The sequence below is a fragment of the Muscardinus avellanarius genome (assembly GCF_963383645.1).
Source record: "Muscardinus avellanarius genome assembly, chromosome: 2".
Lineage (NCBI taxonomy): Eukaryota > Metazoa > Chordata > Mammalia > Rodentia > Gliridae > Muscardinus > Muscardinus avellanarius.
In genome coordinates this window covers 109,345,952-109,369,866 of record NC_137787.1, presented here as the reverse complement: position 1 = coordinate 109,369,866, position 23,915 = coordinate 109,345,952, and the positions used below count along the sequence as shown (strand labels likewise).

Here is a 23,915-nt window from a genome sequence, read left to right as displayed (position 1 = left end):
AATACAGTGCACCAATAAAAAATTTAAAAAAACCTAAAATAGGCTGAATGAGCTGCACAGTATGAGTCATGGTAAAAAGCATATTTGTGCCTAATGCTTCCAGGAAGAAGAAACAAATTAATTTGTTTGCATTATATTGTTTGTTCTTATGTAACATGCTGGCTGACAGTGGATTTGCTTGCTCTTAGAACCATTTTCTGAGTTTGGTGGGAAATGGAGGGGCAGAAAAGAAACAAATAAACTTCAAGGATTAATGACATTGCAAACACATTTGGAGACATAAATTCCCCCAAAGAGCTTTGAGAACAAGAAGAAAAATAGAGAACTGTGCAAGAACTTCGCAAAATTTTCTTCTCTAGTTATACATTTCTCAATCACTTGAGATGTGGATTTCTGTGCATCTAAAACATGTCACAAAACAGAAAGGGTTTGTCAAAATAGATCTGAGTATATATATATATATATATATATATATATATATATATCTACCTCCATGAGAAACATCTATTTCTATTTCCCCCCTTTAAAAAGTCCCTACCCTTTCTTAGATACAGTTCTCCCCAGCTCGCTGTGTGCTGCCTTCAAGGCCAATGGGATGAGGAGTGCACATAGGGAGTTAAAATTCTGATGACTGATACCAGAAGAGTAAACACACCCCACCAGGTGGCTTCCCCAGCAGCACTGGTATGTGAGCTGCAGAGCCTTGACCAGAGCTCCTGACTGGTTTAATCCTGAGCAGTTGTGGCCTCAGTCTTCAGCTTCTGCCTTGCCTGTCACTCACTGTCTTCCAGACCCTGGAAGTCAATTCATAATTTGCGATGTGACATATGACCAGAATACTTACCTGCTGCACCTGAGGGCCAAGCCTTCCTCTCCTCCACCAACAGTGCAGTCACCTAGTCAGTGCTATGACCCCCACAGCCCTCCCAGCCAAGTCCACAATTATGTAGTCTCCCTTGTTTTAAATTTTATTTATTCACTATCTTGTGTTTAGCCTCTGCTCCACACTAGGCTCTGAACTCAGCGCTAGGGAAATGCACAGAGGCACAGGGCCAAATTGCATCTCCTCGATGGGCTCCCTGACCTTGAAATAGGATGCAAGCTCTCATCTTGGTCTCACACAGCCTGCAGGAGGGTTTGAAATGATAGTTGTAATACATGACATGGTACCTGGTACCCCACCGCCCCTCATAGCTGGTTACAACCCCATCTACCATCACCCCCAGAACAGAATTCAGGAGATCGATCATATTTCTGGCTCACTTCAGGCTCTAACCTATAATGAATATATCTTTATGCCCACAGCACAAGGAGGAGATGTATATAAAAGCAAACAACTATACTACAAACAAAAGAAAATACATTTTTCTATTTATGCTATATTTAAATATTAATCTCAGCATGCACATCCATGTGCCTATATTCTGTCTGGACTTGTATACTTCTTCCAGCATCTTTGCTATACAGGTTCATATCGAAGAGCATTTGGTTGCTTAAACCTAAAAATCAAACGCAGCTAAAATAAGCCTGTTGTATTTGGCAGTTTGTAGCATTCATATTTATTATCTCATTTGAGCTTCTCAATTGCTTTATGTGTTGCCCAAAATTTTTAAATATCAGCACAGCATTATAGAAAAATCCAAAGATTGTCAGGAAGTCACCACCTAGTTGTGCACCTGTGATAAGGTATGTGGCTTGCCTGACCCTCAGGTTTTTTATTTATAAGGAGGAAAAATTATACATGTATTTGTGCATTAAGTAAAATAGATGTTAAATGCCCAACAAGTCGTAGCCATTCAATTCAAATAGTGAATCCTTTCTTTTTGTCTTTTCAAACTAAGAAAACTGCCTCCTGGTGGCCAGCAATAGCAGGCGCACATGTGAAAGAGACCACACTGTCCAACAGCATCCCACAGTCCCTCTGAGCAAAGCTTGCCCAGTCACTCAAGAGCCTCCCACTAAGCCACAGTTCTCAAAGGCTCTATCGCCTCCCAAACTTTCCAAGCATGGACCTTTGGGGACACACCCAAACGGTATCCAGACCATAGCACTAAGTGAGGGTAGACTTGGAAGACAAAGAGAATCCCCAGGAGTAGACTAGGAAACACCCACCGTGGGTGTCTGCCTATGAGAACATGCAGGTCCTGCAGAGTCACTCAGCTCCTCTGAAGCCTGCAATGGCCACTGCTCATGCTAAAGGCTCTCCAGTGGGCCGATAGAAGCTAAGTCTCAGTGGTAACAATGACTGTCAGAGGGGTAAGAATTAAATAAAGTAACATAAGTAAAATACCTATAGCCACAGGAATTATTGTCAGCCTACCAGGCCAGGGGAAACCCAAGGAATATAGTTCCTGTGGGGTGTCAGTGAAAGAGGAAAATGCATCCCCACTTACAGTCAACTCCCTAAATACTAGCTGCCACCCCCAAATGCTGCCAAAGTGAAGCCATTTTCCTTGCAGCCTGTGTATTGTCTCACTGGACTGGGCTGTGTTGTTACTGCTGTTTTTAGACCAGCAGCATATTCAGTGTCATGTACAAGCCTTTGCCCCCAAATCCGCCATTCTCCAGGAGTCCTTCACAGTTTGTATAACATGAAGACAGATTCAATATTCTGAAACTCTATCCACTGGTCGACTTCACCCACAGATGTCTTTCTGTCCCCTGCTTTGACTCCAATGGACATGGCTGGCCTAGCTCCTTCAGACCCAGCAGGGCAAGGCAAGTCCTAGAACAGGACCACCTCAACTCTGAATTTATATTATACCTAGGTCTAACCATAAACATCCTTTCCCAGACACAAGGCCAGCCTGTCCTCTTAAAAATACCCGTGGCCCTTCTCATCTGTTCTTCCAGCTGTCTGGGAATATACTAGAGCCAAGGTCTGGCCTTCTGCTATACAGAGCCTTCCCAGAGCCTGGGCAGGGAGGCATGGAGGGAGGGAGAAAGGGAGGAAGGGAGGGGAGGAGGGAGGCAGGTGATGTCAAGGAAGAGCGCCTGGACGTTTGCAACATTACTGTGCGTCCTGGTTGGGCTGATTCACAGGTAGGGGCACACCATCTGAATCATCCAAGTGGAGGCTCTGGCTGAAGGCTCTAGCTCTTCTTCCTCAATTCCACCCCAGCTCTGTGGACCATCCCCAGGTAAAGCAGGGAGCAGAGTCTTGCCGCCTACCCTGCTGGGCTACACTGGCTGCTGCAGCAGATAACACAGCCATTGGGCTCAATTCTATACCTCGTGCCCAGGCTCTGCTCCCAGCATTAAGCCTAGACACAGAAGAAAGGTCAAGGCTGGCACACGACAGACACTCGCAAAACAGTGGGAGTCAGTGTACAGTCAAGTGGATGCGTCCCTTCTTCCATGAGCCAAGAACTTAATTTTTTAAACAAATTTTAATAGGAGCCAGGATAAAATATTTTAATATTCACATGATCTCTACATTTTCTGAAAGCTTAAAGGCAAATTCTATACATCTTTCCAAGTATAATGACAATGTGATATTCAACTCCTCATTGAATCATGACTTCTCATTTCCCAGTGGGACTTTTACCTCATGTCCTAGATTTTAGGGAGGAACTGGGTTTTAATTTGAACTAAGAAAACTGAAAGTGATATCTATGAATAGCTAGTTTTCTCTTCCTAACCCTTGCTCTACACCTGAGGAAGACTGGTTTGTCAACCTATTTTCTAAGACTTTTTTTCAAACCTTTTAATGGAACCTCTACAAGAGCTCCACTATAAAGAAGGTCAGAATAATGCTGACTTCAAACTTTTGGTTTGGTTAGTTGGTTGCTGTTGTTTTTTGAGTGTTTTTGCTGTTGTTGTTGTTGTTTGGTACTAGGGATTGAACCCACAGGCATTCTGCCTCTGGCCTGTACCCACAGCCTTATTTTAGTTTTTATTTTGAAACAGGTCCTTACTAAGTTGCAGAGGGCATAGTTTAGTCACTGAGGCTGGCCATGAATCTGCAATCCTCCTGTCTCAGCCTCCCAAGTACTAGGAGTATAGGTATGCCCACCATGCCCATATTTAAATTCTTTAAAATATAATTTTATTGGTACTTTATAATTATACACCATGGTGAAATTCAAAATGACACAAACACTTCCCCAGTGGCAGAAAAAAAATCCACTCACAACAGTATAGAAAATGGACACTAAGAAAGTCCCTATGCATGGAACTGAAAGAGAATCTGACACAGGTGTCCATGGGGACCTCATACGGCACCAGGTCTGCGGTTCACGGGGGATTAGGAAGAGCCGGCCTGCCTCTGGGATGGGTCCATCCTGGCTCTCATGCTCAGTCAGCCATCAGTGAGCTGTGTGCCCTTGGTCAAGGTTCAGAGGTGCCAAGTTTCCCCCTGAACAGAGTGAACTAGCAAGACCCACAGTTAATAATCTTCCATTTTATTCTAGAGCACAAGCTTGGTAAATCCTGCAGCGTGACCTGTTATGTAACTTAGGTGACAGAGATACACAGCACACAGCAGAGGGCAGGCCTCAGATGCCTTTGCCTGGCCCCATACCCCACCAGCACAGGGACCAGGTGCAGGGCTTGCTGGGCGGCCAGCATGTGGCCTGGAGGTATTGCCTCCTGGGAGCCACTCACCAGCCACTAGAGCCTACCCTTTTCTCAGAGACCTTCCCAGACTTCTCCTATAAGAATGCACAGCATGTCCCAGGAAGCCAGTCCCCAGACTGTCACAGGCCAGCATGATGGCCCCAGATTGCCCTCAGAAACACCAGAGGTGCCCAGAATCCCCCAGCATGCCCCTGGGCAGAGAGTGGAACAAAAGGACTTGGCTCCTGTGATGGAAGGAAAGCCAAGGCTCATTTTCACATCTGCTGCTTTTGCCTCCTTATCTGCATACATAGTTTTCATCTCAAATGAATACCTACTTCTCTTCCAAGCTCCAGTTCCTTACAGGTCTTACTGATGTAAAAGGGCCAAGCCTGTTTGCTATGGTCTGGCCCCTCTGAAGCTCATACTGAAATTCAATCCTCATTATGATATATTAAGTGGAGGGATCCTTAAGAGGAGATTAGAGTTCTGCCCTCATGAATGGGTTAATCTCTTCATGCAATTAATGGGTTAATGGACTGTGGGTTATAAAAGCCAGTTTATGTCCTGCTCTACCTTGGGGACTTGACCAACAAGTAGGCCATCACTAGATGTGGGGTCTTGACTTTGGACCAGAACCATAACCTCTTCTTTATAACTTTTCCAGTCTGTAGTAAAGTCTTACTAGTAATAGAAAACAAACAACATCACTATTACACTGAACAGAGACGTGACCAAGACAATTCATTCACCAACGTCAAATGGCTCGCTCATTTATCTGTCCCAAAATTGATCTATGTGCTCAGTGCAATCCCAATCTGAATTCCAGCAGGCTTTTTGTAGAAATTACAATGGGATTCTAAAATTTATATAGAAACACGAATCTTAGACTCACTGAAAAAGAAAAATTTGGACCCTGTACTGCCTGATTTCAAGATTTTCAAGGATAGAAAGTTATGGGAATCACGACAGCATGATATTGGTGTCAAGGATACTAAATGGCTTAATGGAACCAAACAAAACACACAGAATAGATCCACAAACACCCTGTGAGAAGGAGCAAAGGACAGCGCACTCACACTGCCACCTGGTGGCTCGTCTGCTGAAACAAGAAGGAACAGAAAGACAGACCTTGAGCTTCTGGCTTCACAGGTGGAGGCCCTCCTGTGTCAGTTCACTTGCTGGAGTAGAGAGAAGACCAGCACTGAATTGCACTTCAGGTGCCAGTTAGGTCTGGACAGAGGCCGATGAAAATGTCAGCTGATTCAGAACAGCTTCTTCTGGGCTTTCAAGGAAAACCCTGTCCCCTGCACACCCAGGCCCTCTGTCCTAAGCCAACACGCGTGCCCTGGCCAGGTGTTTCAAGAGAAGCACCAGATGCAATCTACTATCACCGCAGTGCAGTCTTGAGGGGGCCAGCGGTGCCTGGACACCCAGGTAGTGTACCCTGCAGCCTTCAGGCTTCCAAGTGCCCTTACCACCCCACTCCAGAATAGCGCTATGTGACTCTGCTGTCTTGCCACTTGGGGTGCACTTTTCTGATGATGAGGGACAGGCTGTTAGACTGAAACTAGATACATGTCCTGAATGGTTCTGCCATTAGTAGCTAAGTTAAAAAATGGCCAGTGCCATCTCTGAGTCTTATTTCCTTCTTTTGTTAGGTAGCTAGCTATGAGCAGGACAGGGTTAAAATGAGGCCGCGATTGCCTGCCCAGCTGTGGTCAGAGACTTCCAGCCTATCACACTGCAGCTCTCGACTTCCCAAATGACGCAATCATGCACAGTCGCACTAAGCTGTGGAGCAAAACCCAAAAGAAATGCCTCCATTACTATGCATGAGAAGGGACGGATTTTCTGGGAAGTATAAGAAACCATGCAGCAGACTAGGGTCCTGCTCTTTCCTTACTCTGCTCTGGACTAGTGAGCTCGATGACCCTCCCATGGAACCTACCCAATAAAACCTTTCATGCCTACCCTAACTGCATCCCCAGATGAAATCTTTCTTTCAGGGAGAGAAGAATGGAGGGAAACTCGCATTCCTGTAACACTTTCATTAAATGGGAATGATGTTGATGGCATTATTTATTGAACCCTGACCATACTCCAAGCTCATGACAGCCACACAAGGTAGACAGTGTATCCCCCATTTTACAGATACTTATGATGGGAGCTCAAAACTGACTTTCATTCACATAGGCTAAAAAAATGGATGGACTGAGATTTGAACTAAGTCATTTGGCCCAGAAGGTTAAGGCAAGCCACAAAGGAACATCAGCGTCCACAGAGAGCCCTGCACTCCATCCAGCTGTGAGCCATGCAAGTCTTTACAAGCCAGCACTGAGTGTCTGCAGGCACTCACTCGGCTCCGCATGTGAATGGACACAGGCAGGGCAGGAGGTGCACGCTCAGCAACCATGCAGGGGCTGCCCACTGCACATGGTCCTGGCCCCAGCCCCTGAGCTGCACAAAGGCCCTGCCGGGCACTGCTGCTCCTCACTTACACATGTGGAATTGATGTCCTGGCCCATTCTTTCTTCTCTGCTTTTTGTATACCTCCTCTGCAACCCACAATCCCAAAACAACAGGGGAATTCTTCTTCCCGAGGAGCTGGCAAGAAAACAGTCTCCTTTCTAGTGACTTCATTAGAAATCTTAATAAAATCCTTGCAGCAGTCAGACAAAAGAACTTGCCTGCAGTAAGATGTGCAATTGGACCCGGTGGTCATGGGGAAGGCACACACAATTAGCACGATTCTGCTTAAAGGAGGAGGTACAGAGGACAGCCAGGACTGGCAGAAAGCCAAGCCCTGGAAGAGGCCTGGGAGGGGCCTGGGTGTTCAGGGACCAGATTTTTTTTTAGGACAATTGACATTTCAAAGTTTACCACTGTCACAAGTTCTGGATTCCAGGACACCTTGAAAACAGGGCTGGCAAACCTACCAGGGACATTCCTGAGGCAGGAATGGGGCCTTTCTGGCATAGACCCTCTCTACTTCTCCCTGAAACTTGGGCCCCACATTTGATAACCAACAGAGGAAGAGCTAATCTGCCTTACCAAAAAGGCAAACTGCTTGAAGTCATCATGTATTCATTTTTTAGAAAACTAAGCCTATTCCCCGCAGAAGAGCAATGGCCTAGTGGCTGGACAATAGGCCCACTCTCCTTATCCTTATCTGAACTGTCCTGGCTCTGCAAAGCCCTGCTGCTCCATTTCTACAGATTTGCCAGTTCATGTTCCCCTAAGCTAAGGACTTAACCTAAGGTTACAGTGGCAGCTTCTACAACCATGCGCTCCTGAACCTTTAGTGGGTAATAAGAACTAGCCTGGAAGCCAAGGAGCAAGTTCTGTTTTTCTTGCTCCATTAGCTGAAAGTGTTTGGTTTTATTAACTGTGGGTGGGGGTCTTGCCAGGGTCTGGGGGAGTGGGCCTGGGTTTCCAAGTCTGCTGGCACGGGGTGTCTCCTGAAATCTAAAGCCCATGGGATTTAGAATGTAACAGCCAGGTGTCCATAAAACTTTGGAGAATGCCATAAAGTCAAACAGATTTTTCCCTACAGATTTATCAAAGCCTTTGTATATTAATAGGCATTTTAAAGCTCTGACATAGAAAACAGGTTTAGAAAAGTCCCTGGTCAGGGCAGGGTCGTTGGGAAAGCTGACGGGCAGCCCTACTCTGCCGCCCTCTGGGGGTGTCCTCCTTTCCCGCAGACATCATGGCTGTAGGTGTGCTTTGGGGAGCCCCTGTGTTCCCTCTAAAGATCACTGACTTTTCCTAGGGCCAGATGGTTTCCAAGCCTCCACTCCTCATCTATGATACAAGGCTGACAACATTTACATCTGGGAGAGCTGAGGACTGGCTGGCAGCGTGCATTTGATAGTTGGCACATACGTCGTAGCACACTGAAAGTTAGCTCCTTCCCTTCTTGGGGGGCAGAAGACATTGGTTTGTACCCTGGATCCAGGCCTGACTGTCAGTGACTGGGAAGGTTGTTCAGTGCTCAGGCACTCATTCACCCCAACATGCTCTGAGTGGGTGACATGGGAAAGGGCACAGGAAAATAAGGACCATTCATACGAGAAGCTCCCGGGGGGAGAATCAGGGCCCATCTCCAGGACAGCATCCTGGCAACTGGTGGCCCTAGGATACATTTCCCTCCCCGCCCTCCCCACACTCCACACCCATTTCTGCTTTTCCATCTCAACATGCTACTCCCTTACTATGAGATGCACCCCCTTTCTGACCACCCATTCCTTTCAGAAATTCCACCCAACTCTCAGGGGCCGAGCGAGTCCTAACTCTTTTGCTAGTCCATGTGCTTTAGACACTCGCCTCCCTGGGCTGGGGAGGAAAGGCCACAGGAGAGAAAAGCAACACTACGCTCAGAAGAAACAGCCCAGGGAACCCCATCTCTCCAACAGAGGCAGCTCCCTACAATCCCCTAAGTGGAACAGTGAAGGATGAACACTGTCCTCAGAGGAAGGGAGACATTGTTATTCTTTTTTGCTTGTTTCAGTGCATTATAATTGTACTTCATAGCAAGGTTCACAGTGACACAAACATACAGGGGCGCAGCCTTGGCGTTTCCCTCCAGACCTCTGCCCATACATATTAATGAGATTGGTGGTGAGGCCTTCATGTATGGACATCACCTTATTTGAACTGTTTCCTTGGCACAGTCTCCTTTTCCCCTTCTGTAATCCCCTCCCATGATTCTTCTTGTCTCTCTCCTCATTTATTTTACATGCTCCCAAACTCCTCTTCGGTGAACGTGCCCAGCAAAGCAAATGATAACAAAGCTTTCGGCTGCTGCTAAGCAACCTGACAGCCAAGTGGGTCCTGTCTGCCACTCTGGGGTGTCATGAGGGGCCCCTCAACCCTCCATGTGTGCATGCCGCTGATGTCCAAGAAGCAGAGCCAATCCCAACAGAGCCTCTGTTCCTCAAGGTTAACTAGCAGAAACACAGAGCCATTCTTCAACCGTGTCCTCCAGGGTTTAACTGAATAAGACCGCTATTTCCCAGATGAGGAAGGACTCTGCGTGATGCGAATGCCTCAGCTCCCTTCTCAGACCAGGCTGGCGTGTGACTCCCTGCCCCATGCTCCTGGCCTGCCCCTCCCTTCTTCACTCCTACGTCTGTCTAGCTGTGAAGGTCGCCATTTCGCAACAGCATCTATGCTATTTCTAATGCTGGACACAGCCCGAAGCCATCTATTCCTCATGTGGGTACAACCACACAGCCCCCACTAGCTGCCTCTCTAGACTAAGGTACCAACTGCCCACCAGGATTTCCATCTGGGCTCATGATAGTGCACCACGTGAGCAAGAAAGGCTGTCCACCCAGCTGATGGGAACAGAAATGCAAGCCCTCCCGTCCATGTGTGTCTCTGGCTCTGACTCTGTAGATCATACCTCCTGGGAGCTCAAGGTAGCGCCCTCCTCTCCTCATTGCTACCCGGCTAATGGTTAATACCTTTCTGTCGCTGCCAAAATCATTTCCGCCTTCCAAATGATTTGGCAGGCCTCCAGCCTCAGTCCCCTGGCTCGCGCTGTTGCCAGACAGATCTTTCTAAGCCTCAAATTTAACACATCACATAACCTCACCTCCTCCCATCAACATTGTGAAATGCCCCTCCATGTCCATGTCCTAAGCTGCAGAAATGGTGACTGTTACTTTTTATAGCAAAAGGAACTATCTTGAGGTGGAAGAATAGCCTAGATTATCCAGGTGGCCAATACAGGGGTCACCAGGAGAAAGTCAAAGTGAGAAGACATGACCTGAAAGCACAGAATGAAGAGACACTTCTGACAAGGGGGGAGGCCGTGGGCTCCATTCCTGGCAATGCAAGTAACAAACAAAAACAAAACAAAGAAGAGGAAGAGGAAGAGGAGGGAGAAAGAGAAAGAAGACATCAAGGAAGGCCCAGCTCTCTCCTGCCAATTGAGGCTACAGGGTCATGGCAGAATGCACAGCGCAGCTGCTTAAAAAATGTTCAGTCAATAGCAGTACATGGATAGGGAAAAAACTAGAATCTGGAATACCACCGAGGCAAGCGTCTCATTTAATCTCTGCTATCTCAGAATTGGGAAATGAACACCAGGGTACCGACAGGAAATGCTCACAGGGAACATGCCTACTACTGGCTGGAAGGGGAAGAAAAGGAACTTAGAACACTCAGAAGGAGTGAAGAGACATATGCTTCCCTTAGTTCTTTTTCTTTTTCTGTTTTCTTTCTTTTTCCTCTCTTTCCTTGTGTGTGTGTGTGTGTGTGTGTGTGTGTGTGTGTGTGTGCGCGCGCGCGCGCGTGCGCGTGCATACTGGTGATCAAACCAGAGTAGTCTAACACTGAACTACATTCCTAGCCATTTGATTGATTGATTGCTTGATTGTACTGGAGATTGAACCCAGAGGAATTTTACCTTCAAACTATACCCTCAGCTCAATTTTATTTTTTATTTGGAAACAGAGTCTTACTAGGTTGAGAGTCTGCTAAGTTGACAAGGCTGGCTTTCGATCCACAATTCTCCTGTCTCAGCCTCCCAAGTATTGGGATTATAAGCATGCACCACCATACCCTGAACTTTTTACTTCATTTTGAGACAGGATCTCCCTAATTACCCAGGCTAGCCTCCAACTTGCAATCCTTCTGCCTCAGCCTCCTGAGTAGCTGGGATTATACCATGTCTAGCTTCTTTTCTCTATTTTATTATGTCCCAAGGGAAGTTATAACTGAAATTAAAAAATATTTTAATTAAATGAAAATTTAAAATACAACATTTAAAAAGGAGCCATCACTACAAATGTCATGGACATATAAAGGTTAATAAAGTGCATCATAAATAGATCTATGCCCACAAATTTGGTAACTTAGATGAAATGAACCATTCCTCTAAAAACCCAAGAATAATGAACTTGTACCAATACTCACACAGGAAAAAAATACAATCTAAATATGCCTACAGAAATCAAATAAAATAAGTCAGTAACTAAGAAAATTCTTAGCTAGAAGCACCAGTCCCAGATGGTTTCACCAAGAATCCTACCAAACATCTACAGGACAGATGGCATCAATTCTCTGCAATCTCCTTCAGAAAAAGTAGAGAGAAAAGGTCCTTATTTACCCAAAGAAGCCACCATTACAAAATAAGAAAAAGATTTTATAAGAAGAATAAACCACAACCAATAAGTCACAAACCAATGTTTCTTAAGAATATAAGTGCAAAGCCAGGTATGGTGGTACGCGCTTGTAATCTCATTACTTTGGAAGGCTGAGACAGGAGGATCACAGGTTTACAGCCAGCCTCAGCTACTTGGTGAGGCCCTCTGCAACTTAGTGAGACCCTATAAATAAATTAAAAAATAGGGCTGGGGGTGTAGCTCAGAGGTAGAATGCCCCTGGGTTCAATCCCCTGTACCACACAAAAAAAGAGAATATAAGTGCAAAATTTTTCAACAAAATATTAGCAAATCAAATTCAGCAATGTGTAAAAAGAACTATACCCTACAACCAAATGGTATTTATCTTAGGTGTGAAAGGCTGGTTCAACATTTAAAAAGCAATTAATGCAATCCATCATATCAACAGACTAGAGAAGAAGACCATATGATCACATCAGTATACACAGAAAGAGAATTTGATAAAATTCAACATCCCTTTATGATAATAACACTCAGAAAACTGGGAACACAGTGAAACTTCCGTGTGTGTGTGTGTGTGTGTGTGTGTGTGTGTGTGTGTGTGTGTTGTGCTGGGGATGGAACCCAGACGCATTCTACCTCTAAGCTATACCCTCAGCCCATTTTTTATATTTTTGTTTTTGGAAACAGGGTCTCACTAAGTTGTGCCTTCCAAGTACTGGGATTACCCTCACCAGGCGCAGCTGAACTTCCTCCACTTGATAAAGTACATTTACAGAAAACCCACAAATAACATGTAGTTAGTGCTGAGAAACTCGAAGCTTCCCCATCAGAATAAGTCAATAATATTCACGCCTACCACTCCTAATCAATATATTTGGTGTCCTCGCTAATGCAATAGAACAAAAAGGTAGATAAAAAGCATGTAGTTTGAAAATCATGAAATAAAATTGTCTTTGTTAATAGATGACATGATTGTTTATGTAGAATATTCTAATAAATATATAGAAAAAGCTCCTAGAATAAGTGAATTTATTAGAGTAAAGCCATGCAAAGTCAGGAAACAAAAATCAAACTTTTTTCTACATACACTAAGCAATTGGAAATGAAAGTGAAAACCACAGTAGAATTTATGATGGCTCCAAAATTTACTTAGGCAAAACTCCTAAATATGTACAAGATGTTAATGTTGACAATTATATTTCACAGATGGAAGAAATAAAAAAAGATCTAAGTAAATGGAAAAATAACATGCCCATGGACCAGATGACTCAATAAAATAAAGATGTCAAATCTTCATGAGCTGATCTATAGATTTTATGCAATAACAATCAATATCCTAGAATAGCCAAAATAACATGGAATCATAAAAAGGAAAGAATCATGGTACTTGATTTCAAGTCTTTATTATAAAGCAATAGTAATCAGAAGAATGTGGTATCAGTGAGGGAGAGTGTGTTAGTCTTTCCACTACTGTAATAAGATGTTTGGGACAATAAACTTAAAAAGAGAAAAGGTTTGTTTTAGAGCTTTCAATACATGATTGACAGCATTGTTTTGGGGACTTTGGTGAGGCAGTACTTCATGAAAGCCAGAAGCAAACAGAAGAGACAAGGAAGGTGCCAGGATCCCAGTATCTTCTTCAAGGACATACATCAGTGATTTAACTTCCTTCCCCTACTGTCATTCACTAGGGATCAAGGCACTGATACATGAATCTTTAGGGGACCTCTCTAACCCCATAAAAAGAGATCCATGGAATCGACCAAGAATCTAAAAACAGATCCACACAAATATAGCCAATTAATTTTTGGCAAAGGTGCATAGGCAATCCAATAAAGAAGAAATAAACTATTTGTGTGTGTGTGTGTGTGTGTGTGTGTGTGTGTGTGTGTGTGTGTGTGTTACTGGAAATTGAACCCAGGGGCATTCTACCTCCAACCTATACCTTAGCTCTAATTTTTATTCTTTATTTTGAAACAGGATCTCACTAAGTTGTGGAGGGTCTCACTAAGTAGCTGAGGCTGGCTACAAACCTGAGATCCTCTTGTCTCAGCCTCCCAAGTACTGGGATGACAAGCATCCGGCTCAAGGAATAATCTTTTTAATGAAAAATGTTGAACAGTGTTTGGATTTATGCAAACAAAACCCCCACAACTAATAACAAATAGGACCTTGACTTACATATTTTACACTTTAACCTAGTACTTGGGAGACTGAGGCAGGAGTATTGCAGGTTCAAAGTTAGCCTCAGCAATTTAGCAAGGCTCTCAGGAACTTAGTTGGACCCTCTTTTCAAATAAAAAATAAAACAGGGTTGGGTTCAACTTTTTAATTACATTTTATGCAAAAATTAACTCAAAATGTATGATAAATCTAAATGTAAAACATGAAACTATAAAACATTAAGAGTCATAAGAAGCTGAGCATAACAGCACACACACTTGTAATCTCAGCATTTGGGCTGAGACAAAGAGGATCGCAGTTTACGGACAGCCTCAGCTACTTAGTGAGGCCCTTTGCAACTCATTTAGTGAGATCCTGTTTCAAAATAAAGAATAAAAAATAGGGCTGGGGGTGTCTCTCGGAGGTAGAATGACCCTGGGCTCCATCCCCAGAAAGAGAGAAGGAAAGAAAGAAAGAAAGAAAGAAAGAAAGAAAGAAAGAAAGAAAGAAAGAAAGAGGGAGGGAGGGAGGGAGGGAGGGAGGGAGGAAGAAGGAGGAAGAAGGAGAGGGAGGAGAAGAAAGAAAGAAAGGAAGGAAGGGAGGGTGGGTAAAAGAAAGAAAGAAAGAAAGAAAGAAAGAAAGAAAGAAAGAAAGAAAGAAAGAAAGAAAGAGATTAAAAATAGGGCTGGGGTGTAGCTTGGACGTAGAATGCCCCTGGGTTCCATCCTCAGTACTGCAAAATAAATAAATAAATAAAATAAAATAAAATAAAAAGAAGTCATAATAGAAAAATTCTTATAACATGAGGTTAATTTAAGAGTTCTTAGGTATTATGCTAAAATTAATACTTTGGACTTCAAATATAAAATGTCTGTTTTGTGAAAGACTTTGTTAAGAGAATAAAAGGACAAGCTAAAGACTGAAAGAAAATATTTGCAAGTCATGTACGTAGCAAAGAACACCATCTATTAAGAATTCAAAACTGAATAGTGAAAAAAAGAAAAGAAACAGCAGGACAAGGTGGCACGTACCTGTAATCCTAGTACTTGGGAGACTGAGACAGAAGGATTATAAGTTTCAGGCTAGTGTGCAGTAACTTAAGGAGACCCTGTCTCAAAATAAAAAATAAAGTAGGGTTGGGATATAGCACACAGGTAGAATGCCCCTGTGTTCATTCTCTAGTACCACAAAAATAATTTTAGATGGGCAGCCCACCTGTATCCACCATGAGCTCACTGGCTCCTCAGGGGGCACTGCCCCCCTCGCCCCTCTTGGTGTCCGACCCAGCATAGCACCTGCCCTGCACAGAAGAGGTGCTCATCAATCTCTCAAAAAACAAAAATATAAAAAAATTAAAATTGTGAAGTTGAAAGGATTTATTTCTTCCACTATAAAAAAAAAATCTGTACTAACGTAGCTATGGATAAAATACTTTCCATGTGTTCTGTGCTTTTTAAACATTATATATTCCCAGAATAAGGTAAGTCTGATGGTCCTCACTCTGCAGATAAGCAAATTGAAACTCAGAACAGTCCAGCACCTTGTCCAGGCTGCTAGGTCACGTGACTGAATTTGGTCCAAGGCTTCCTGCCTTCCAATCTTAGTATAAACATACATTAACTCTTAATGCTTCATTTGAGCTGACAGAAGCCCCAGGACAGGTGAAGCAAGTCTTAATATTCATGCCGTTCCTGCTGGGTATCCACAGACAGTTACACACCGGCTATACCTCACAGAAGAGTCGAGATGGCAGCAATAAGATCACAGTCCTCCTGCTGTGCTGCGGCGCTCATCCTGCTTCCTTGAGATCCATGGGCAGAGATGGATGTGAAACAGCTTAACCCCAGCCCCGTAGTACAGAACAAGGACCAACAGGGTGAGGCGGGGTGGGGAGGGGACTGCCCTCTGTAGAACAGCGTTGTTCTCCCCAATCTGACTGAACCCTGCCTGGCTCTGGCTGAGAGTGTGTGTATATTATATATATATATATATATATATATATATATATATATATATATATATATGTGTGTGTGTGTGTGTGTGTGTGTGTGTGTGTGTGTGTATACATATACACATATACATACATACATATACATATATACATATATACATACATTTACATACATATATATATATATAATCTTTTTTTTTTTTTTGCTGGTCTGGGGATGGAACCCAGGGGAATTCGATCTCTGAACTACACCCCCGCCCTATTTTTTTATTCTTTATTTTGAAACAGGGTCTCACTGAGTTGCAGAGGGCCTCACTAAGTAGCTGAGGCTGTCCGTGAACCGCGATCCTCCTGTCTCAGCCTCCCAAATGCTGGGATTAGAAGCGTGTGCCACCACGCCTGGCTTGAGACTATATTCTAAACAACATTATTTTCCAGCCACATGCCACACATCTCCTGGAGAAGAGCATGGGCTATTTATGCCAAGAACACAGAGCTGCCTATGAACAACCCTGCAGAATTTACTGACCAAGCCAGAGCTGCCCAGGATCCTGCACAGGCTCCCTCACAACACTGGGCCAAGAGAGGGAGAGGGAGAGGGAGAGGGAGAGGGAGAGGGAGAGAGAGAGAGAGAGAGAGAGAGAGAGAGAGAGAGAGAGAGAGAGAGAGAGAGAGAGAAGGGGAGGGGAAAAGGGGAGGGGGAGGGGAGGAGGGGGAGGGGGAGGAGGAGGAGGAGAGGAGAGAGAAAGGGGAGAACCCTGGTGTGCATGATGCCTGTCACCAGCTATAGATGCATCCAACTAGCATCCTCTATGCCCTGTATTCCCAGGTCACAGCCTTTCCCAGCCCCCAGGCCAGCAGGGCAGGAAAGACATGCACTGGCCTCTGGGTACAGAAAAAAGTGGGCTGTCCAAGCATCAGGAATATCCATTCTTCAAGTGCAAATACTTCTGTGATTCAATAGTAGTTAGTTCCCAGGCATTTAGTGGCATTAGGGACCATTGCAAGGGTCTCTATGGGAATACTTGGGGAGTCAGATCCTTCTTCCTTTCATGCTTACCCAGCTACCCTTGCAAGTTACCTGAGGATGCCCTGAAAGGGTAGGATACTTCCAAGAACCCCTGACAGGCCAAACTGGCTTGATCTGGAAAAAAGGGAGCCTCCCTGGTAGGGTCCAGATCTGGGGCATCAACAGGATGTCACATGCTATGTTTTCCAACCACATGTACAGTTTATAACTATCCTTTTTCCTGATAACAAATAGGTCACAAGTCAATGATAGCTTTTGATAGGCAAGAAGAAATTATTATGTTAAATGTATATCTCAATTATGAATGCCCCCTTGATATCTAGAAAATTAAACTATTTTTCAAAAGTGTCTTAGGCTCTAGGCACAGCCCCTGACTGGGATCCCTGAGCACCAAGATGGTCAACAGCACACTGCCAACCTCCTTCTAGGGCTCACCACTTGAGTTGTGGTGATAGAAATGGACTAAGACACTGGCTTTGCTCAGAGCCCCAGTCCAGTCCCGGAGGGGGAAAGAGAAAGTAATTTTTCAGCACTGGTTGCTAGAAGCTGGTGATCCCTAAGCTGGGCAATTTCACCACTGTCCATAGACTTAATGGACCGCCAAAACTGTAGGCAGAAGACACCAGCACACAAAAGAGAGTTTCTGGCATGAGAGTTCAGAGCCTTTGCTGAATTCTCAGGTCACTGAACTTCTATACCCAGAAGAGGATAGCACCACCTATCCAGGTGTATCAGGAGGGCTGTGCCCTGCTCCTAACTTGGTCTCTCCAGCACAGTCCCTGGAGCCTAAGAGGATTCTAAATTGTGTACTGAAATGAATGAACTGGACTTTGGATTCAAGTCATCATCCTGGGCAGCGGCAAGATGTTTTAGGCTGGACCCTGGCCTTAGGGAGTTGCTGTCCTTTCAGGTGCCAGGTTAAAGGACACCCCAGATGGTATCTTCCCTGGAAGCCTGCCCCAGTGCCCTAGGTCAGAAAGCTCTGCCACTGAGACAGATACAATTGAATTTGCATGGGTTATCTAGCTGAGGATCAATAATATTTTTTAAAAACTGCAACTACCTGGGCATGGTGGCACAAGCTTGTAATCCCAGTACTTGGGAAGCTGAGACAGGAGGATCACAGATTCAAGGACAGCCTCAGCTACTTAATAAGGGCCCTCTACAATTTAGTGAGACCTTGTTTCAAAATAAAAAGTAAAAAATGGGTCTGGGGGGTATAGCTCGGAGGTAGAATGCCCCTGGGTTTTATCCCCAGTACCATACAACCATACACACACACACACACACACACACACACACACACACACACACACCAAAAAATGCAATGGTAATAAACATGTACAGATGTTTTTATCCTATCATTATTCCTAAACAATATAGTATACCCAGTATTTTACATATTATTTACATTGTACTGATCAGAAGTGGTGACAGCTAGGTGGAGGCAATTTGAGCTGGGTGCAAGAGGGTCTCTGACGAACTCCGGCAAGAGCTACAACTCCACAACTGGAGAATATGTCTGCCACTCCTGGGCCCTTCCCCTGCCTGCTGGTGCAGCTGTCTGGCTCCAGAGGTAGGGGTCTAAGCCCTCCCTGACTTCCAGCCTAAGACTGACCAGAGAATGAAAATGAACCAGTCAATTAGACAACTTGTCAATCTATATAAGCTTGCCTCCTAAGAGCAGTGAAGGAGACAGGGCAGCAGCAGGGAGATCAATGAAGAGCCTCAGCGGTTCCAGAACCGACAACAGTGGTTCCTCCAGAGTGGCCAGCTGCGGTTGCCTGAAGTGGTGGCTGAGGCCCAGAATGAGCACTTTGTCTTGGCAACCCTTTTTCAAAACCCTTTCCTTGCATGGGAATTCTGCAGTTTTCCCCTGCCCCCCTCTATTAAGCACTGCACATTGGTCTCAGCATCTCCTGAGCCAAACTCTTGCTCTCAAAGACAACTGAGGTAGGCTACAAATCCAGTCTGAGACGTCCTTACCCTGGCCCAACCCATAGTGGCTCCCATCTCAGTATTAGGTATTGTAAGTCATCTAGAAATAACTTAAAGTATGCAGGAAGATGTGTGTAGACTATGTAACAAACTACATTATTTTATAGACAGAAAGTGAGAATCCTCAGAATTTTGGTCTCTGCCAGGGAAGGGGGGCCAGGGTCCTGGAACCAATTCCAGGAAAATACAAAGGATGGATTGTACCACTCAGCCTGCAAAGATAACCTGTTGCTACCTTGGAGACAAGGCCTTCAGCACTTCCTCCCGTCTGTGCAGATACCCCCAATGTCTCAGGTCAACTTCTCTTTCCCTTTCCCGTTGAGTCCTGTCCCGCCCACCAGAAGCTCCTCATAACTTTCCTCTCCAATCAGCCAGTCAGCTTTGCCTAGAGGCAACTGACCACATCCATTGCCCACAGCTGGGGGACCCCACCTCAGCTCCTCCGTGTTCCTTCTTGAGGCCTGGCCAGCCCACAGTGGCTGCTGTGGGGAGGGTCAGCACCCCACAGTCCCCTGTATCTGGGGAAGGTCAGGCCTGGGGTGGTGGAGCAGAGAAGGGAGGCACCATGGGACGGGGTAGGGCCATGATAACTGTCCTCTCAGTGTGGGCTTCTCCACACCCTTCATGCTGGGCTTACCACCCTCCATCTGGAGGCTGCATCTTCTCTAAGCCATGTGCTCCCAATGAGTCTTCACCTGACATTTTACAAAATCCAGAAATCACAGGGAGAGAAGGGACTTAGGAGTCCCAGGGGGCAACAGGATTCCAAATGTGCTGCTATCTTGGGATCTAAACTTCAGGTCAGCCATTGAAAAGGAAAAGCTGGCAGGCATCCTGAAGACCACTCAAGGTCTTCAGGTTAAAAAAAAATATTTTATAAATGTTAGCACAGATAGCTTTCACAGCCATCTTACAGGGAGGGACCATTATTATCCCCTTTTTATAGATATGAGAACTGAGGGCTTGGTTAAGCCATACCAAAATAGTAGGTAAGATCTTAGAATCTTGAGGCTTCTTCTGACTTTTGTTATCCTGCTGGTTGGCTAAGAGTCTCAAGTGTCTCCTCCTGGCTATGTGGAGAAGAAGTTATGCCCTGAATTGCTCTATGATGTATCAAACAGCAGCTTACAGACTGTGCCTACTCCTGAGTTACTCCATTCTGTAAAGCAGTATTTTGCCATGAGTTACTCCTTTTTTATGTAATTACCAGTGTAGAATGACTCTATACCTTGTTCATATAAGTAAACAACCATCATCTTCCCAGGACAACTGTGAGGTACAAGATGATAAGTAACTTATTCATGCTAACTTGTCAAACCAAATCAGGAGTGCCTGCACACATGGGCATGCAAATCATATCAGACACAGGATAGCTTATCATTCTCATCAGAGGTAACCCCCTCACCTGAGACCCATAAAAGGAGATATATCCCAGAACTGGTCCTGGGAGCTCTGACCCGTCATCTGGTCACTCATCATGAGTCTTGCCCAGAAAAATCAGCAGAGTGACAAACCTCTGATTTTCTGTCCCCAGGCTTTAGTCAGTGTTATATCTACTGCCCATGATGTTGATACAAGGCCCACTCCAAGATGACACCTCTGAAACTGCCATCCTTCTAAACCTTTCTGAACCCTTCCAAACCCTTGCCTTGACGACTCTTGTAGAACTGGTTTTTTAAAACCCTTATATAACCATCTAGAATAAAGTGACTCTTTTAATTTGTATTTCTTTCTGTAGCCAACTTAACCTTTTCTTAGTCTTTCTGTAAACTCACATAGATGGGGGTGGGGTAGGGGTGGGGGGTGTATTTGTGCCAAGTGTGATGTGCGACTTGGTGCTATAGATTAAAAATTAAGATTGGGATGAAATAAGAGAACTTGTGTTGCCCAGTTAATGACTCTCAAGTGGCCTATGAGTATTCAGTCAATAGTGACCAATGAAAATGGCATAGTTTGTCCATCTATAGTTATTCAATAAATTCTGGCATTGTGGAAAGATACAAATGTGTTTGGTTGTGTTAATGACACAGATCGCTCATGACACACCATCTTTGGGTCAAGGGTTCCCTCTCCAGGTGAAAAACAGGTGTTATGGGAGAAGGCAGGGCTCCTAACTTCCTCTTATCCCTAATATCATTGAATTTGTTAGGTTCAGCTCAGGCTCTGAACAGATCCAGGAAAGGCTGGATCCCTGAGGTTGTGGAAGAACCTGTTTCTGGAGGGTGGGGCTGCCTGGGCTGGGGGAAGGCATAGAGCACCACCTGGGCAGGACACTGCAAGTCAGGGCTATACCCCGGGCTTTTAAGCATGGCACACATCAGAATCACCCCTGGGGCTACTCCCAAAATACATGTTCAGGCCTCCCCTGGAGACCTGTCATGGGTTCCAGGAGCAGCCTTGGCACATGTCGGTGGGTAAAGTTCTCTGGGGGGTGGATATGCAGTCCTATGTATCTGGTCCTGCCTCCTCATTTCTAGATGATCTAAAAAAAAAAAAAAAAAAAAAAAAGAGCCACAGCCCCTGATTGCAGGAGCCAGCCTGGTGTCCCAGTGAGGCTCTGGTGCTCTCTTGCTAAACATGAATGATGTCAGGAAACATCCTTCTCAGGCAAGGTTACTGATCATGATGGATCAAGATAAAAACAAGCCCCTTCATACTCCTATCTGATACATTATTCAGACACAAACACACAACACCCCTGTACTGTCTGCTACTGGGGAAGGCCACTGCTCACAATCTTAGCCTTGCTGCCTTCCAACTGTCTTCTAAGGAAAGATGTTTCACTGGATGCAGCTTAGTGGTGGAGCTCTTGTTTAGTATGTACAAAGCCCTGCTTTCAATCCCCAGCACTTCAAAGAAGGAATAATAAAGAAAGATGTTGGATCACAGAATTGTCTCCACTTCATTGAGGACATCCAATCCAGAGCAAAGCCCAGCTTCCATAAATCCCCCCTCGGAATCAAGTCAAAGCCCTTTCTTAACCTCTCCCTTGACCTCCACACAGAGCTACCCAGAGTTCCCCCTGGTGTGCACGTCCTGGTGGTGGGAGTCACAACCCCAGCAGGCAGACCCCTGGGGTCCTTGAGGGGAGGGTGCCGACTCAGGAGACAGAGAGGAAGGTGGACCCAGTTGCACAGCCACATGTGGCACGGAAGCTGAGCCAGCTCCCAGAAGCACAAGGCTTGTGGTGAGCTGAGCTGCAGCAAGTCCCAGAAGCCACACCAAGGACCCCAGCATCTGAGGCACTGTTCCTCCTGGGACCTGAGGGAATCCAGCTGTGGCTCTGCTGACAGTTTCACTGGGAGACCTCATCACTTCGCAGTCACCAGGCAGTCGCAGGGATTCTCCTGTCAGATCAGGGAGACAGCATCAAGTGTCTCTCCAGGACTAGGACTCCCCAGGAGGTGGCTAAAGTGAGTGACTTCCTTCACCTCCCACATGACGAGTGTCTGAGCAAGTGCAGTATGAGCTGAGTTTACAGGTAGCCCTGCAAGATATACCTGTGCAGCCAGAAGTGGATTGCAGCGGCACCCGGACCCTCCCAAGAGAGATCCTCTGAGCTGCACATCTGACCCTCCCCTCAGTGGGCATGGACGGCCTTAAGTGCCTCCAGACCTAGTAGGACCCCAGGGCAGGTCCTGTCCCCAGGGCGGACAGGAGGTGCGCTGAGCATGCCGGGGACAGGAGGTGCGGAAAGACCTATCAGAACAGGTGGAGAACGGGAGAACAAGGTGGTCCTGGGACTACTTTCTCAAAGCACCCCTTTGCCTTTTTTCCTGGACCCTCCATTTGGTGGGCTTGCAAGATAACAGTCCAGATATTTCCAGCCTGGGGAGGGACTTGTGGCATGCTCCTTGAGCTCCCAAGGCCAGCAAGGGTGGCTCAGATTCTGCCCAGCTGACTTGCCTTCCCCTAGGGAACTGCTGCCACCGCTGTGAAGGAGGAGGAACCAAGGTGCTGGGCTCACCCTTCATAAACACGCGTTGTGTAATAAGTTCCTCACCTGAAAGGTGTGGAATGACTGCCCACACTTTTCAAACCTGAAAACAAACTGGAGTAATTAAGTGATTGTCCCCAAGTGGTACAGCTCCTCAGTGACAGAATCAGAATTCCAATGGGGTCTGACACCATCTCCCAGCTCCCTAGCTCAAGATCCAGGCCACCTTCCTCTCTGCCCTCCCCCTTCCCTCCCTAAATCTGAACGCGCCATGGCCAGGGCAGGCGCTGACTGGAAAGGCCGGGAAGGGGCCCCGCAGGTGCAGACCTGGGTCGCTTGGCCCCTAGCTGTTGTCCCCAGAGCACTCCGAGGCAGCCAGCGAAGCGCGGGGGCCTGGCAGCGCTTTCCCGCCTCTGCAGAGAGCATCTCCGTCCCCCACCTGGCTTACCTGGCTCACACCCCGCAGCTGCGCCCCTCTGCCAGCGCCCGGCCGCCCGGACTCACCTCCAGGGCCCCGCGGGGGCGGGGGAGGCAGAGGCGTCCCGAGCGTCCAGCAGCCCCTCCCGGGGCTCCCGCTCCCTCCCGGGCCGCTACTTCGACCCTCATTCCTCACAATGGTGCCCCATCCCGCCTCTCTCTCGGTACTTTCGGCGCAGGTGATAATAACAGAAGCAGCCCCTTGCTGGGCACCTCCTGGGCCAGCCGCCGGCCCGCCGGCTCCCGCGCCGTGCAGCCCCGGCCGCGGCCCCGCACTCGCCCGCTGGACGCCGCCTCGGGTCTACACCCGGGGTCGGGGGCGGCGAGAGCGCCCCGGGTCCGCCCCACCTGACCGAGCCCGCGCACCCGATCCAAACGCGGGTCCCAGGGCGCGGCTCTCACCTTGAAGAAGCTCCGAAGGAAGTGCAGGACGCTGAGCATGGCGGCGGCCGGCGCCCCGGCCACCAGGGCCCGCAGCCCGCGCCCCCCCCGGCCGCCCCGCGGGACGGGACCCACCCCGGGACGCGCAGGAGCCCGCGCGCCTCCCCGCAGCCAAGCCGCACGGCCGCGCACTGGCGCCTCCGCGCGGGGCTCGGTGCACCCCGCTCCCGCTGGGAGGGCGCCTCCCTTTCTGCCTGAGAACTGTGCTCGTCAAGCCTGGAG

The 23,915-nt window shown here is 46.5% G+C and overlaps 1 protein-coding gene across 1 annotated transcript in view; it reads right to left on the bottom strand.

The window, feature by feature from the left end:
• The window catches only part of ARHGEF4 (Rho guanine nucleotide exchange factor 4), a gene marked incomplete at both ends in the record, with an annotated part of 133,112 nt that extends 109,419 nt beyond the window's left edge, over positions 1 to 23,693 (bottom strand). Inside the window, one exon of the mRNA XM_080690288.1 lies at positions 23,655 to 23,693. Within this exon, the coding sequence (XP_080546414.1) occupies positions 23,655 to 23,693 (39 nt within the window). The remainder of the gene's footprint in view (positions 1 to 23,654) is intronic.
• Positions 23,694 to 23,915: the final 222 nt, after the last annotated feature.